Source organism: Thalassophryne amazonica, chromosome 9, assembly GCF_902500255.1.
Source record: "Thalassophryne amazonica chromosome 9, fThaAma1.1, whole genome shotgun sequence".
Taxonomy (NCBI): Eukaryota; Metazoa; Chordata; class Actinopteri; order Batrachoidiformes; family Batrachoididae; genus Thalassophryne; species Thalassophryne amazonica.
In genome coordinates, this window is record NC_047111.1 from 89,198,769 (window position 1) to 89,217,281 (window position 18,513).

Sequence of the window (18,513 nt, forward strand, 5' to 3'; positions counted from 1 at the left end):
AAATCCTATGCAAAATTAATATGCAGATGCGCCTTGGATCTGCTGTGGTGACCCAGAGTGAAACAGAGAAACTGAGGGACTTAACACATGTCTGAAAGCATCACAGACAAATTTAAGACAGCATGTTGTGTAAAACAGCACTTTTTTTTTAAGTGCCATTACTAGCAGGGGTGCCAGCAGGGCACAATGGAAAAAGCTGGAGTGGCCCAAAGGGTCATGATGCCACCAATGGTAGCATGAGGGGAAGGTGCAGAGGGGGCCGTGCTGGTGGGGGTTTGGGGGATCTTCCTCAAGAAACTTTTATAAAATAGGGAGGTTCTAGGGGCAAATCTTAGCATATCTGAGTACAAATTCCAGAGTAAGATTATATTTTAAAATGTTTCTTAGCCAATGTTCTGCTGAACATTTCTCACTGAGCAGAAATACACACCTGATCCATCTGAAGTGATGAGCTGGTGGGTTGGCGTTGGCCTTGCATGCCATTTGAACATTTTGCCGGCCCACATACCAGTCTCCATCATAACCCACAACTGAGATATCTGGGGCAACTACAGACAAGGAAAAAAAAACAAACAAAACAGTAATATTATTCCAGCCAAATTTTCTGAAGAGCCACAGAAAACAGTGTTTAATCAGACTGAGCGGCATTACTGCTCAGTGTTTAACCACAGTTGCCTACAATTGGAAGAGTCAAAATGTTTAAAGTGGTGAGTTTTCACATTTTTAAAATATTCCTGCTGCGACATTGTTGACACTTCAGGGATTTCTCGTCCCTGTACATCAGTAAAACTGATTCATTTACACAATTATGTGAACTCTGATGGCAGCAATGGCCTCACATTACAAGTCTGAATTCAAAATCAAAATTAGGGGCCATTCTTTGGATATGAATTAAGTTGATGACAATGTGGAGTAATCCAGGATTCCTTTATTCTTTAAAACACTTGAGCCTGGATACAACAGCACTGTATCTGTGAGGGTAAACCTACTCAAAAGCAGGTTTGTCAATGTAAACAGTATTACATGACAGAAGTAAACAGTCATTCCACCCACCATGGTTGTACCATTTGTGTGGCAAGGTCTGGTTGTGATCAGTGCAGTGACAGCCAGAGATCTGTGAACAAGCTCACATAATGACAGCCCCCTCTGCCATACTAGCTGTCTGCATGCATTCCATATCAGTGACAATAAATGTTTTTGGATGAAATGCCAAACTGCTCAATTTCTGTATTGAAGAAGCAAACCCATACACAACCCTCTGGGTGCATGCAGTTATATTGGAAAATCAACTCCAGCTTTGTAATTAAATCTGCAATTGGGTTCAAAGAACCAAATAAACCAGATTGGCATAACCAAGACCAGCAGCTCATGGCTCAGCTGATGCTGGATCTTCAAAATAATGTTGAGAACAAGCCCCAGACATACAAGAAGCATACAGCCATGACTTGTATGATGTAATTTCAAGTACATTTCAAGGAAGGCCATCATTATTGTTCAAAAATTTAATTTTTAACAATTGTTATAACAACTTGTATGAATGTGCATCTTTATTAGTTTTAACCTCACAAAATGTACTACTGATTTTTAAGGAAAAAAAATTACTTCAGAGCAAAACTAAAGTACTTTTAAGTTTTATACAGTGATATCACATCTACTGCCTCCCCAACATTTGACCATTCAGTGGTTTTACTCCCCTCTATCTCAATGCAGATCATCAATTTGTGCCAGAGCAGCTCACATCTCTCAAGTGTCACATGTTTTTTGACTTCACCCACTCACACACAGATGTGTTGCCATGCAAGACGCTCAACTGCACACTGGGAGTAGCTTGGGGATTAAGGATGGCCCTTTGTGATTTTTCTGATCATGTAGTCTTAAGTCATCACTTCAGGCATTTGAAAAAAAGAGAAAAATGACATTTTATACAATAGTAAAAGTTAACCATTAATGCATGCCATGGGATGAAAAACTGGGATAATATTCAACAACAAATTATGATTCTTTCACTTATGTTAACGACATTAGGGCAGAAAGGCACTCACGACATACATTGTACATTGAGCTGGTAGGGGATCCGGAAGTCACTCATCAGAGCTGGGTGCCGGATGACACAGGTCAGTATATGTCCCTGGATGTGTCGTGTAGGCTGCCAGAGGTATCGCACTTGGGTGCTAGTGGTACCGTTGACGTCGTTAAATAATTGCACTTCTGACTGACCAAACAGGTTGGTCTCCCAGGATACCTCAGCAGGGGGTCGTGCTCGCTCAGCAATACAGGTGGCCACCACAGTTTCATTGTCCCCATCGATCAGGGCAGTTGAACCTGCAGACACGTAGACTTTGGGCTCCACTTGCATTCACAAAGTGAGCAAAGGTTGGTGTGTGTGGGGGGGGGGGCATCAGAAGAGAATCATTGTCAGTATCGCAAGGTAATTTTTCTGATTTTACAGGCATGAAATTCATATTTTTTGCAATACCAAATTTATTTTCCTTCATCTTGAGTCACATTCTTTCCGTTCAGGCCCATTGTAAATGAGTCAAACCCAGTCTTTTGCCATTGTAAAACACACACACACACACACACATCACCAGCAGTGACAACATTGAAGTGATATGCCCCCCACACACAAAAAGTACAGGGTACACCTACCAAACAGATACAGCAGTGTGATTGGTTAGCCCTCTCTAATTTATCAAGTCTTTCATTCATATAGTAGTAGAGGGCATCTGCATATTTCAAACACTGGTGACTTGTTGTTAATACCAACACAAAACTCCAAGAGCACTAAAGCCTCGGTCCCACTGAATAATGAAGACTGAAGAAGGAGCCACGCATGGGTGTGGGGTGATTATTCGAAGAATGACCCACGTTTTCATCCATCACGTATCTACTATGAAGGTGCCACTGTGTGTCTCTCTGTACCCCGCATGTGCCCCGTAGCAGCCTCTAGTCAGCCACGACCGACCTGTCATTACAGCCTCGAATGGCTCGCATCAGCCACACTAAGCCACGTAGTGCCATGATAATGCCATGTTGGCGCACGTTTAGGCATGAGTTTGGTCCAAACCTCCAGCCCTCCCACACCTGGTCCCTTTAAAGTGTGGGTTTTCAATTCAGATTCACAGCAGCATTTAAAGATGTCCCTTTTTTTTTTTTAAAAAAAAAGGGTCCAAAATAGACACTCCATCACAGTTCTGCAGTTGTGCGCTGTGCACCAGGCTGCAGTCCACCTGTAATGCACTGGACCAGCTAGACCTGAACCACGGGTTCCTGGAGAGCCGCCCGCCTCTGTGCTCCTCGCTGGCTCCGTGGCTGTCTGGCTTTTTTTTTTTTTTGCGGCTTTAAACACACAAAACTTTGTTTATTTCTGCAAAATCGCTCTTTTGCGCGCGCGCGCTGCTGTTGTCCTTTAAGTGTATATATATATATATATATATATATATATATATATATATATATATATATATATATTTCTTCCGCAGCTTACAAGTCACCATGATACAACTTTTAACTGTTATGTCTTCAAAATTGCTCTTTTGCGTGCTCTCCACGTGTTGCCGCACAGCTCCTGCTCTTAGCTGCTCCACTCGAGTTATTATCTTCCATGGCTTTAAACACACATCCACTTTCACGCAGTCACCCAAATTTTAACTTTGTGTTCGTCCAATATTGACTGAAATATCACTCTTTTGTGAGCTGGCGTTCTGCAAAAATGCTCGTTTGAAGCGTGATGAGGAGTCACTACTGCCTCAGTGCGCACACACAGCGGAGCTCATGTGATACATTAATTCCAGAAGTGATTACAGGTATTTTCGGCATCCAAGGTTTGACAGAAAATGATTAATCCGCTACAAAATAATTATTTTATATAGTGTCCAGCACACAGAGCAGGTGGAATTTGGTGCACAAAGAGGAGACCCGCTCCAAAAATAGCCTCTCAGGTCCTGCCTCAGCGCGCACACACAGTGATCCATTAACAAGATATTAAATCAGCATACTTTTACATACAACAGACATCAACACACAGACATACTTTATAGCAAGGAACTATTTTATCAAGCTATAAAAAAACATTAAAAATAATTACCTTAAGCTGTTCAAAATATATCCCACATGGAGCAGGAAAGAGGAAAAAAAGTGTCCAGATGAAACAGTCCTCTGTGATGCCAGAAGTGATTAGAAGTGTTTTCAACATCCAAGGTTTGGCAGAAAATGATTAATCCACTACAAAATATATAGAGTCCAGCGCACAGAGCAGGTGCAATTGTGTGCGCAAGAGGAGGAGCTGCTCCAAAAATAACCTCTCAGGTCCTGCGAAGGTGCCAGGCGCACAGATAATGGACTTTTTGCAGACTCATAAGCACCATGCAAATGCCTAAGCCGTCGCAGTAACTCAAACACAAACTGCGCCACGCTGTTGTTGCTAAATTTTGAACATCTTGAAATTAGCGCCACGTGCAGAGAGGAGCCTCGTTAACTGAAGATAATGCCTTTAAGAGCCACTATAATGCCACGATAGCTCACGAAACAAAAACAGGGTGCGTGGCTCCTTCACTCGGTGGGACCGAGACTTAAGCCTCAGAGGTATGTGCTCAATCTAGTGAGAGGCTGTGCACAATGTATATATATTTCTGCAACACAGAATATGAATACTTCAGATATTTTTAAAAATATTACACGAAGCAAAAACTTCAGGCAGAATGAATTTGAAACTGCAGCTCCCCAAGCTAATTGTTGAATATTACAAGTAATGTGACTACATAATTGTATTTTACTGCAAGTCTATTGTTCTATATCCATATCAGGAGCTCTGACAGGAATGGACCACAATTTTAACCAAACTGTGACCTTGAAGCTAGTTTGTACCAAACAATAAGGAAGATGAACAGTTACATCTTGAGGTTCTACCATATTTCCATTATATCTGTAATAAATTTTGTCAGAATAATTTAAAACAAACTTATTTTGTTTTAATAAACTTATTTGGACACCCTCTTCACAACTACTATATACATACACACACACCCCCATCTCCAAAACATATTTGCATTAAGAGGGCCCATAGAAACAGTCATTTGAGAAGATGCAGGTAATTATACAGTGTACCCAGGAAGTATTTACAGCACTGCACTTTTCCCACATTTTATGTTACAACCTTATTCCAAAATGGATGAAATTCATTTTTTCCCCTCAAAATTCTACACACGATACCCCATAATGACAATGTGACAAAGTTTTGAGTTTGTTGCAAATTTATTAAAATAAGAGCCTAAGAAATCAGTTATGTACATAAGTATTCACAGCTTTTGCAAGAAACCCAAAACTGAGGTCAGGTGCATCCTGTTTCCACTGAACAGCCTTGAGGTGTTTCTACATCTTAACTGGAGTCCAACTGGGCTAAATTCAGTTGATCGGACATCAGTCTACAGATAAGGTCCCAATGTTGACAGAACGTGGCAGAGCACAAACCAAGCATGAAGTCAATGAAACTGTCTGGAGACCTCCGAGACAGGATTGTCTCGAAGCACAAATCTGGGGAAGGATACAGAAACATTTCTGCTGCTTTGAAGGTCCCAATGAGCACAGTAGCCTCCATCTGGAGGCCACTGTGGTAAATTGAAGTAGTGCAGATCCACCAGGATTCTTGCTAGACCTGGCTGCCTGTCTAAACAGTGATCAGGGGAGAAGAGCCTTAGCCAGGGAAGTCACTCTGTCAGAGCTCCAGCAATTCTCTGTGGAGAGAGGAGAACCGTCCAGTGGACAACCATCTCTGCAGCAGTCCACCAATCAGGTGTGTATGGCAGAGCGGCCAGCTGCAAGCCACTCCCAAGTAAGAGGCACATGGCAGTTTGCCTGGAGTTCACCAAAAGGCACCTGAAGAACTCTGACGATGAGAAACAAAATTCTTTGGTCTGATGACACAAAGATTGAACTCTCTGGTGTGAATGCCAGACATCATGTTTGGCGGAAACCAGGCACCATCCCTACAGTGCACCAAGCTTGTGGCATCATGTTCAAGCAGACTTGAGGCTGCAAATGCTGCCAAAAGTGCATCAAGGAAGTATTGAGTAAAAGCTGTGAATACTTACGTACTAGGTTCTAGCCAAGGTGGGATGCCCCGCTCGGTACTGCAAATTTCCACCCGGTTCTCAGGTTCAAATTGGCTGTGCCGCCCAGCACAGAATTTCTGAAAAATGAACTGAAATGTTGCTGAAAATGTACCAGTTCGATCATATTTCTAGCTTATAACATCATTTTTCATTGCTTGGGACTCCAGCGAGGACGGCCGCATCTCTTCCTTTTGTCTCCATCTTTGTCTCCAAACATCAAAGTCCCGACTTCACCAGACTGTGAATTCTTCAAACTGCATTTAGAATAACTATGGAATTGATCAGCTGGTCTCTCAACGCTATTGACACCATCTTTTCAACAAGGAAATCAGGGCTGGGGGTCCAAGCGTGCCCAAAAGAAACCTATCCCGCGGTCTATGTTCTTGACGCATGGAAGGAGTGGCACGTGGTGTGCTTGGCGCCACTCACCGTGGTAGATGTCGAGGATTTATTCTTGTTCGTCTTTATGGTAGGTGGCCTTCTGCTGTTAGGATTAGGCGCTGCCCTGATCTACTGTAAAAAATTGGCAAGACGGCTGACACCAAAACCATAACCCCAAGTCTGTCATGATTATCAAGGTTGGCAAAGCCGTACAATCTCAGACTGCATTGATTCTTGAACTTAAATGCAAGTTGGAATTCATCTCGGAGCAGCTGTCTACCCTGCAAACGCACTGATGTTGGAGACCAGTGAATATTCATTCACACAATTGGATCTGGACAGTTAAGAGAAGCCGCATTTGGCGGCCAGCTGGAAGAAGTGTGGATAAAATGTGGAAGAAGTAAAGTGCTGTGAATACTTTCCCAGATGCACTGCACATATAGGCAATTATATACTTACCAAGGACATTGACAGTAGTGGAGTCCTGAGCATTACCCAGAGGAAATGTGGCAACCTTACAGGTATATACTCCAATATCAGCAAAAACCACATCTTCCAGTACAATAGTGGCATCATGAGAAGAGGGTGAGCGAAAATATAAGCGATGAACAAACTCTGGTGGGATGGAGATGCCGAACACAGGGTTGTAGACTGCCACCGTCACAGAACCTGAAGGCAAACGACGCTCCCAGGAACTCTGGGTGAGCGTAAGGTTTCCATCCACCTTTACCTTGCATTCCAACGTCACATTTTTCCCCAGCACAGCATTCACCCTGTCAGGGACCACCACCTGACTGCTCCACACACCTGCCCAAAGAGACACATAAAAACAAAACAGAATGGTTGTGATCAATTTGCATCAGCTTACCTGCATAATGGGCTTCTCTAGGACAACTTTAAATATATCAAAAACAGGAAATCAAGATACTGACCAATTTAATTAAAACAAGCCTTTTAGCATAATCAGCACACCACACAAATTGATATATATACAGTAGTGTTCAAAATAATAGTAGTGCTATGTGACTAAAAAGATTAATCCAGGTTTTGAGTATATTTCTTGTTACATGGGAAACAAGGTACCAGTAGATTCTCACAAATCCAACAAGACCAAGCATTCATGATATGTACACTCTTAAGGCTATGAAATTGGGCTATTAGTATAAAAAGAAGAAAAGGGGGTGTTCACAATAACAGCAGTGTGGCATTCAATCAGTGAGTTTGTCAATTTTGTGGAATAAACAGGAGAATCAGGTGTCCCCTATTTAAGGATGAAGCCAGCACCTGTTGAACATGCTTTTCTTTTTGAAAGCCTGAGGAAAATGGGACGTTCAAGACATTGTTCAGAAGAACAGCGTAGTTTGATTAAAAAGTTGATTAGAGAGGGGAAAACTTAGATGCAGGTGCAAAAAATTATAGGCTGTTCATCTACAATGATCTCCAATGCTTTAAAATGGACAGAAAAAAACAGACGCGTGGAAGAAAATGGAAAACAACCATCAAAATGGATAGAAGAATAACCAGAATGGCAAAGGCTCACCCACTGATCAGCTCCAGGATGATTAAAGACAGTCTGGAGTTTCTCCTCTGTGAGATCAATAAAGTCTATCTATCTAAAATTCATGTAGTAGTTTTGATGTAATCCTGCCAACCATAATCCTTCAAAGCCTATATCAGGGGTGAGCAACTTGTTCCAGACAAGGGCCAAGAGGGTGCAGGTTTTCTTTGCAGCCACTGACTCCACCAGGTGATTCACTGATTAACTGATTCCATCTGCTCAAAGTGGTATTAATCAGGAGTGAAAACGTAAATGTGACCAATCACAGCTCTTGTGGTCCCAATCGTTTAGCAGGTGCCCATCAGGGGGAGGTTTCGTAGCTGAGCAGAGGGCTCTGATCTGAAGTGGTATGGTTCATCACACCCAAGGTATTAATAATCACTGCCACTGAATTACGCCCTGCCTTTCTTAGGTCCCGCGTCTGAGCATTGTTTTAAATAAATAAATAAATAAACGCCGGGCTTTTAAAAATCACAGAAATGTGGTACCCACTTTCTTCATATTGGTGAGTGTCAGTGTTGAACTTCATTTCATACCTTTGTTACTGGGCACATCCAGGCTGCTCTGTCCGGAACATGTGAGGGTTATTTAATGGAAATACATTATGATGCGGGATGTTTTGTCTGGTACGAGCAAAAATCTGTTGTACAAAATCCATTATATACATTGTTTATTAACTCTCTGGGGCCGACGCTGTCGTATATGACGGCTAAGACCAAGCTTTAATAAATTCTAAATATTTGTGAAATTTCATGCTGTCTTCTTAAGTTAACTATTTCAACAGTTCTTTTAGTCAGACAGGAAAAATTGTTTTACCTGCTTTACATGTTTCGGCTACTTCCTGTAGCCTTCCTCAGAAGCGTCACAAGATGGGGAAGTGACGTGTCTTATAGGCTGCTACTTCTTGATTTGGCCAGACAGCAGGGGGGACTTACGCCCCCTACTGTCTGACGTCTTCTTCTCCAGGACGGCATCCCATGTATGTGATAGGGTGTAGGCCCCCTCATCCTGATTCATGCTTCTTGGACCTCGCTTGCGGATCTCGATGGCCTCTCTGATCCAGCGGTGGTATTTGTTGCTTTCCATGCACTCTGCGCCATTCCACACAGCGATCAGTGAAAGCAGACGGAGAGCCTCTGATGACAATCTCATGTGCTCAAACAAAGAGTGTGTAACTATCATGATTGCTCCACTAGTTTGCATGTGAATGTTACTGGATAACTTTGTTGCTTTCTCTGTGTAAAGCACTGTTTACCATATCAATGGAGCGAGGGGGAGGGCCGCTCCTCAGACTGTAAGGAGCCAAAGTGTGAAGGAAAGCTGCTTTGAGCAGCACAGAACACTAAAACACAGCAGAAGTTTGCAATTTAACCTTTGTGTGATAGACAGAAATTGCTTAGAGATGAAGACAACAAAAACAGACTATTTTGTATATACTGTTCAAAATGTGCATGTGGGTTTATTGTTTGAACCTTTCTCTTGTACAGTCTTTCACACAAGACCTCAAATTACCTTTATAAAGTGTCAAAACAGTTGTTTATTATAGTTTATAGTGGCTGTGTATTTTTTTAGCAGCAGGGGGGCTTTTCAGAAGCATGATCAGCCTTGTTTGTTTCCATGGCCCTGAGGGCCCACACAACGTAATGTTTTGTAGAGTCTGCTGTGTGTCAGAGCAAACTGCGCCTCAGGCAGCGGTTTACAGAAGTGGGACTTTGGGCCATCAAGTATGAGAAGACTTCCAGCAACAGTGGGCATTTGCGTGTGAACAGCTTTGATCCACAGAGGTGTAACATATGAAAACCCAGTGTGATCAGCTGGAGAGAAGGTGAAGCGCATGCATCTGATCATGTACACACAGCGCCTGTGGGTGCATGAGGTGATCAGAAACAGAGAAAAAGGCAAAGATCTCTCTCTCACACACACACATACAGCCAGTGATTATTTTGGTATTTCAGAGATTTGAGAAATATCTGGCATATTTAGAATTGTGTATTATTTTGGTGGCGTATTTAGCGTGTGTGGTGGTGTTTTTGTTTTGTAAAATGAGGCATCTTATGAATGTTGAACAAGTGCTTCAGTTTTTTTCTTTTTTAATTGGAGCAATGCGGAGCATGCAGCGTGTCAGAGTCTGAACCAGACAATCCCTCTTGTTCTGGACAAGGAACCAGAGCAGGTGGATCCACCGACATGCACAGAGATCTCCACAGTGGGTCCAATCATGCACTTCTGTTGGCAGTTTCTCTAGGACTCGTGCGCTATGAGCTCCGTCCCAGCGACAAGTTCTGGAACACAGATGCAGACACACACTGCTCCAGAAATGGCTCCAGATGCGTTTTGTTTAAAGCGTGGAGATCAACATTACCTTCGGCTTCGTTTTGTTCCTCTTTCATCCCTTTTGCGCTCTTGATCCGCAGGCTATTCGGTGAAGCTCGTTCATCCACCTTTTCGCAATTATTTGTGACTTTTACCTTTTTTCCCCCCTTCGTTCAGTAATCGTCATATGCCGTGTGACTGGGCCATAACATGGAAAAACCATACAAAAGCACTGGGACTTTTGCCGTTGTCCGGCGAGTGTGAATATCCGGTTTATAGGATGACTGTTGAGGCGACTTTTATTGTAATAATTTATCCTTGATACACAAAATAAAGAATGAAAGTAAAGCATTGAGTTAAACTGACCCATCAACAATATGCAATACGTAAATATTGGTTTTAAATTAAGGCACCATTTAAAAAAAAAAGTTCATCCCCACTCGCATGCCAAAAATCTGCACCTCTTTTTTCTTTTTTCTTACCTTGGCGAATTTTATTGACAGCAGTACAGCTGGTGCAAGAACCGGCACATCCACCCGATGGTGAGTAAGCTTTGACCGAAGATGGCTCAAGTTTACCAAGCCAGGCCCAGAACTTACCGCTTGTTGTCACTGACAACCGCATACAGAAGAACAATTGCTTATTAGGCCAAGATGATGAAGCAATGGTAGGGGGTGAGCGTTCCCCCCGAGGCGAGTGATATGAGTTTTTCCTCATCCACGAGAATTAAATGAACTGAGCACCATAAATGCATGTTAATTCATATTACAAGGAGAAGTTTCATTTTCCCAACTTCAAATTTGTACTGTATTTGTTCTGTTTCTAAGAAAAATAAATAAATAAAAATCTGTCCTCCCTCATCACTTTTTTCCTGATGTCAAGGATTATATATATATATATATATATAAAAATGGGGCTTAAGTTTAATTTATTACAAGTGTAATAGGCAACTCTGAAGGAGGGGATATGTAGGGAGGATTACACTACCACTGACAAGATATTCCTTTATTAGTCCCATAGGCGGATATTTACAGAAAAAAAGGACAGATAGAGTGGGTTGGGTGAGTCCAGTGTGTGTACAATAAGACAGTAAAACTGATTTAGTAAAAATATTGCACACTTTGTTGCCCTGGGATATAGATTTAAAAAAAATAAACAGCAGCAACCACAACCACCACCACTTAATAGATCATACAGCAACAGGAAGGAAAGCCCAATGATACCTCTCCTTCAGAATCAGCCCGTCACTGAAGGAGCTGCCCAGTGCTTTGGGGGTGTCCTGTAGTGAGTGAGACTGATTCTCCAGCAGAGATGAAAGCTTGGTTACCATCCTCCTCTCACCCACTACCTGCAACCCAAGGGGGTATCCCACAACTGAGCTGGCCTGTCTGGTTAGTTTGTCTTCTTGTCTGGCATTTACATGCCGCTGCCCCAGCAGACCAAATCAAAGAAGATGGATGATGCCATCACAGAGTCATAAAAATGTCTTTTGGAATGCCCATGCACTCCAGATTACCTCAGTCTCCTCAACAAATATAGCCTGCTCTGGATCTTCCTGTACAGAGGAAGCCACTATCAGCATGTAAAATAAAAAGATATTTTCCTGTCAAAACATGCATAGCCAAAGTCCCACAGTCTCATATTATAAGCAGACACAGCAAGTCTGGTTGGGTCACATATAACAAAGTTTAATTTGCCATACATGGATAACTACTATTGGTCTATCAGCAGCAACGGCCATTTGGTTTGGTATCCTCATTTATTTACCAGCAGAACTGTAATTATTCGCCGTTTTGCAGTTATGAATCTCACGGTCTGTGACTCAGGCAAGAGGTCAGTTTCAGCAAAGTTCTGGTTTAGAGCACAATGTAAACACTTCGTGAAGTATGGACAACAAGACAACATCGGGGCATGGCAGAAGTCCATCACAGGTGCTTCACCTCCTCTTGATAAACCTCTCAACGTGAAAGAATGTGTCATAATCGCCCGTGAACTCACTGGATCAAGCCATCCACATCCTCACTAGCCATTGTTTACATGGCTTTGAAACACTGGAATTCTGCTGGCGCCACAGCACATTCTGGGAACTGCAGGCGGCTGCCAGGGGGATTATGGGAAACATTAAAGAAGTGAATGCCAGTTTTTACCAAACTGTCATTTCCATGGTGCCTGATTTTGATAGGCTGCCAGAACTGTTATTTATTTAGTAGGTAACCTGTAAATGGACTAATTTCCCTATCAAAGCCTACTATATAACAACCTAACTCCCAGGATCATCGCCCAGTGGGGAAACAACTTGAAACAGGCGTTCAAAAATAAAATGTCTCGTCTGTCAAAAATGCCCTCCAGAAATAGAGTGCATTTCAAACTCAAGCATCAGTGTTATGCGAATAATTTTTTGTTTGAAAGAGGTCATCACTATCTGTGATGCCAGAAAATGATGTATACCTAATTCGCTCAAATGTCTTTAATATTGGGGGTGGACTCTCCGTCTGTCAAAAACTGTCTGCTATGGAAGTGCATCACTGAGAATGCAAAAACACAGTAGCAGTTGCATACTGAGTGCATACTTACCATCAACTGTTTTTAGTATATATGGGTAGATCACGCTAATCTTAGTCTGTTTAATTTACCCAACAATGATCTTAGTAAAAATAAATAAATTCCTCTCCGGAAAGTATATCAAATCATATCTGAGCAAATGTATGCAAATATCAGGTCTGAAACTTTGGGTATTTAAGTACTCCAGTGAGCAGTTTCATATGGATAAATAACGTGACCAAAGTAACTACTTTGATTTTTTTTTTTTTTGGTGCCAGTTACACATACTTGTGTACCCTGACTGTGAAACAGCCCAGTTGTAGGTTGCAGGATTAAAAATGGGGCTTAAGTTTAAATTTATTACAAGTGTAATAGGCAAATCTGAAGGAGGAGATATGTAGGGAGGATTACACTACCACACTGACAAGATATTCCTTTATTAGTCCCATAGGCGGAAATTGTTAACTGTGTTTGGCTGTTTGTGTGTCATTTGTGGCAGTGTGACTCCCAGTCACCAGTCTGATTCAGGTTGCTTTCACAGCAAAGGCCAATGCCAGTTTAGAGCTGGGTGGATTGAGACAATGTAGATTTAAGTGTCTTGTCCAAGGACACAAACAGGGGCCCAATCCCAATACACTCCCTTCAACCTACTGCGTCACCCTTTCCAATAAAGGGAGAAGTGGTAGGGCAAGATTCAATCCCAGGTTTACATATTGGCAGGCCAACCCCTTATCCACTCAGCTACCTGCTCTATGCCAGAGATGAAGCACAGTAGGAATCTGTTAATGCAAACAAACTTGCATATTCAGTTGAAACAGTTGAACATTCTAACAATGTTATCACAATACAGTTATTTCATCACCCAGACCGACGTGAGATAATGAATTATGTACAGAAAACTCACAAGACTTCCTTTTATGCCAAGTACCCTTTCCAATAAATTTTACAGATGTGTCTATTTTAGTTTACATGTAGGCACTGCTCATTACTTAATACTTTCAAAATGCGCTGCATAAATAGGGTAGGACTCTTATTAAATTGTAGCCTTCATCTTGATACAAATTTCAGCAAAGATATGGTTGCACCCAGTGGTAGGCAGTTCTGCTAACGATAATTAGCAAAGCTAACTTTTTCATTAGCAGATTAGCTTTTCAGCTAACTTTGAAAACCATCAGCAGACCAATTAGCTTCCGCTAATTAGTCCGCTGGTGGTTGATTAGCTTCCGCTTTACTCACTATGCCAAAAAAGAACTCTAAGAAACAGGACACAAGTGTTGTAAAGGATAAGAAGGATGTTAAAGAGCAAACTTCAGTTTCCTCCAGAATGACATGAACACGATTCCCCACTGTAAATAACGGTGAAACAACCTGAGCTTCTCGCAGGTTTCCATAAAAACAAACAACGTCTATAAACCCAGATGATAAATTCACAAGAGTTTTATGCACAATATATAAAGAGTTTTATTTTGGGATGTTAATGCTGTTGTTCATGTGCAGCAGTTTAACTGCAGCCTGATCAGACAGTCTCAATGCAAACTGTCTGAAATTTTGTGACATTTTGTGGGATTTGAAACTTCCACACACAAATTACAGTTGGTCTATTCACATCCAGTAGATGGCAGTGTTCTATGTATTTTGATGGGAGGGAGGTAATGAGAGCAGATCATTAGAATTTCCCATAATGCCTTTTGGCACGTGTCTAACGCGCAAACCTTTACCACATTACTATAAAAAAAATGCGCGATATAGTTTCACTTTGTAAAAATGCCAATTGCCAATTTTGATAATCTGTCCGAAATTAGTTTGTTTCAAATAAAACCATGAGTGAAGGGTGCGTTGTGCTTCATGTCTTCTGCCCACTATCTGAGTGGATGCATGTTGAAAGTAAATGATGCTTTTTTGTAGCGGTGGGCCGGGTGCATAAAGACAGAAGCTCTGGCTTTTTGTTTGTTGTTGGGTTGTGAACACCTTTGAATTAACCCAGCAGCACTTACGGTGCTTAAACTCCAAACTGGCTTAGCTGATTGTGTACCGAGTCAATATTAAAAGTTAGCGGTTAGCTGTAACTTCTGCTAAAGTTTTTAGCGGTTTAGTGTTATAAAAGTTAACTTTTCAGTTCACGGATTAGTGGTCATCAAAGCTGACTTATTGGTTAGCTGTGCCCACCACTGGTTGCATCCCACTGACAGAGAAAGGGCAGCTGACACATTAGGTGGTGGAATGCCACAAAAGCAGGTTGTGTCTGCACGCTATGGCAATGTGTCTACTATTTTGTTGTTGTGGATTTCCACAGATACCGTGAATGACCAACTATGTGCCCCAGACAATGCATGATACACCTCAAAAATGCAACAATAACCAATCTCCAGCATCACTTCTGTTCCATTCCACAAGTCAGAAGGCATCACAACAGTTAGTCTGCAAAAAGCTGGTTTGCAAACAAAAGCATATTAAAGACTGTAATATAAAACTGATTGTGCAATATCAAGAAATGTAGAGTTGCAATGAACCGTTACAACTTGTATGCAAACTATTCTTTCCAGAAAGGTGAAGAGTACTGCACTGAACATTTCACTCAGTATAGCTCAGCATGTTCTAATATGGCAGACAAACTGGCTAGGTGACATGAAACACACCTCTTCATACTATGTGATGGCACACTGATTTTAGAAAATAAGATTTATGAGTCAGACAACATCTGTGTCCTCGGTCTAATACCGAGTGGCTAGGATTTTGTAGTACTACCTTTGATACCAAATAAAACAATTTCAAGTGTACAAGTTCAGTACCATCTGACGTATATGATCAGATCGGTATAAAAAGCATGATGACACTATAACCAGCATTGGGCTTCTCAGTAAATACTGCACAGCTGCCTGTGATGCAGCATTGCACTGATGAAATTTACTCATCTGTGTAACCTCTCTCCTCCTAACCTCATTTCTGAAATTAAATGTTTTCTGAAATTCCTTTGTCCAAATATGATAAATCCGCACTCTTCAAACACGAAGCTCATTTCCACAATAGAGCCTTAGCCAGTGTGTTGTAGAAGTCTGTAGGATATGGGGGGTGGGGGGGGGACCAACGATGACATCACCACTTAGAAGAAAAAGAAGGCTGAGAGCGAGGGAAGGAGAGAGCGAAGTCAAAGATGAAACACAAATGAGAGGAAATAGAAAACTAGGATTCAGGCGCAAAGGAAAAAAAAAAGAAAGAAAATTTATAAAGATTTATAAAACCAAACGACAACACTGCTTGACTGCCAAAGCCTTCAACGAAAGCACTAATTGCAATAAGCTGCCAGTGAGGAGACATCATAAATCATAAGCTGCTGTGCCACTTGGCAACTGACTCAAAATGTTCTATTGTTGTTTTGCCAATAACATCTCCGGCCAATTTCACTCCATAAGACCATGTCCTCAAAAACTGGCATTGCAGACTAAAATGCCCCAGTCTTTAATGCACAAGTTCTGCAGACATAGTGCATCTTTAAATCTAATATTTGCATGTAGCACAAGTAGGAGCAGATAATTTCATACACATTTGGCAAAAACATGATTAGTACTGTAAAATATCTGACAACAGATCTATCGGAGAGTTACACATATGTCATAAAATAATAATAGACAGCTATTTTTGCTTAACAGCTGAACATCCTGGCTTCAAACACACACACACTCTAAGTAAATTAAGTACCGCTGTTTGTGAATTAATGACATTTGTTATCCAGACATGGGGCCAAATACAAAAGTATTTGTATTTGAAGATACTTAAATACATTTTTCAGAGTATTTGTATTTTCTGATTTTGAATTCAAAGTATTTGTATTTCAAATACATTGCCAATCCCAAGTATTTCCAAATACTTCTTCAAACTTGGGAATCTCTGTGACACTGTGTTGAATATAGATTGTGATAGTTTGATTATTGCCTGTGATATTATAATAGTGAATTTGTGATAAAACATTCAATCCTTTACTTAACAGTATTTGGTCATGCTATTTTCACAATTGTCACCGGTTTATCAGTTTTGGTGTTGATTTGTTGTTTATAGTTCATAGAAAGTATTTGTATTTGAAATACTCAAAATATAAAGTACTTGTATTTGAAAAAGTACAAAGTATTTGTAATTCGAAAATCTAAAGTATTTGTATTTAAATACAATGCAAAATATTTGACCCCCCATGTCTGTTGTTATCAAGAAAGTTATGGAAATAAAATACATGTAGCTCCTCTTCAGATATTTATGACAATTTGAATTCTGATGCGAGAACATCGCTAATGAAAAATATGTTCATCAAGTTGGTTCCACTTTTCTCAAACAGCAGTTGACACCGACAGATCAGCTTTACAAATTAGACTCTTGTCAAGAAACGGATCTTCACTTCCACAATAAGTTTTCGATCTGGTTCTGGTTTGTGGGGGGCTTTCTAGCTACATCAAGTTGTTTGGGCTTTCCTGAAGAAAAGCTTTAACACTGTCATTTGGCAAGAAGTATTACAATCCAGACAACTTAATCATGGAAATCATTTCCCATTGATGGAATGTGAAATGTTCAAAATTTCACTTTACACCGACTGATGGGGTAATTTATTGCCATCTGCACTGGTCCTTTATGTGACACGAAACCCCGTATCAAATGAAAGGATGGGGTAATTAGACAGTTTACTTCAGGTAGTCATCTTCATATGTTCAATTAAAACAGCACCAGACAAAAATGTCACCATCATCATCTGCATACAATCATCCATGCGCCATCACTGCATCTCTTTATAACTGGGTGCCCATTTTTCCCCATTTTGTACAGCACTTTGGTTGACTGCTGTCATTTTAAACATGCTTTAGAAATAAAGGTTGCGTTGAGTATACCAAGGTGTTAGTGTTTATTTTCATCTAAATTTGCTATGGCTAAATCCCATTTTATTCAGCCAGTTACTTAAGCCCCTGTCACATATACAACAAAAAGCCTTTATCAGAGACAAATATAATGCAAATAACCGCATGTAATTGTCTACATGGCAATTTCATAACAAGTGGAGTCACTTTGTAACTCAAAAGTCTAACAAAGGGCCGCATGTTATTCCAGCCCATGTGCACAGTGCAGCCTCTGCTGTTTGGGAACATAGCAGTTCCTCATGTAAAAATTATGACAACAGACAAAGACACATGGATTGGATGAAAATTAGAAGCCGGGATTGTTCATCTAGGATTAAGTGGAGCTGGCTGTGACTCAAATATCTCCTGAACATCAAAAGGGGCAGTGCAGTGCAAACTCGGCTCCCTGCGGCATTTATACAGCCTCTTGTTAACAATTCAGAAAGGACTGAAGCAATAACAAACACCTTAGATGTTTTTATAGCAGCGGACATGCAACAATACAGTTGTTGAGAACATGGGTTTTAAACATGCTGAAAACTGAACATTGAGGTTAAAAAAAACAAAACAAAAACAGTTCAATGTTGTATTTAGTTACCAAAAACCAATCGAACAGTGATTTCAAACCCACGGTACTACCGAACCATGATTTTTGTGTAACATTATACCCCAAGTGACCCTGTGTAGCATTTCCATTATGAGGTATTTGACAATGTTTATATACGTTACAGAACAC

At 40.9% G+C, this 18,513-nt stretch overlaps 1 protein-coding gene across 2 annotated transcripts in view; it reads right to left on the reverse strand.

The window, feature by feature from the left end:
• LOC117517626 (nectin-3-like protein) overlaps positions 1–18,513 on the reverse strand; it is a 105,604-nt gene that overhangs the window by 64,347 nt on the left and 22,744 nt on the right. For both annotated transcript variants that reach the window (XM_034178723.1, XM_034178722.1), the window contains exons 2-4: positions 6,951–7,298; positions 2,050–2,349; positions 431–548 (exon numbers count right to left, since the gene is read on the reverse strand). In XM_034178723.1, coding sequence (XP_034034614.1) covers positions 431–548; positions 2,050–2,349; positions 6,951–7,298 — 766 coding nt within the window. The remainder of the gene's footprint in view (positions 1–430; positions 549–2,049; positions 2,350–6,950; positions 7,299–18,513) is intronic.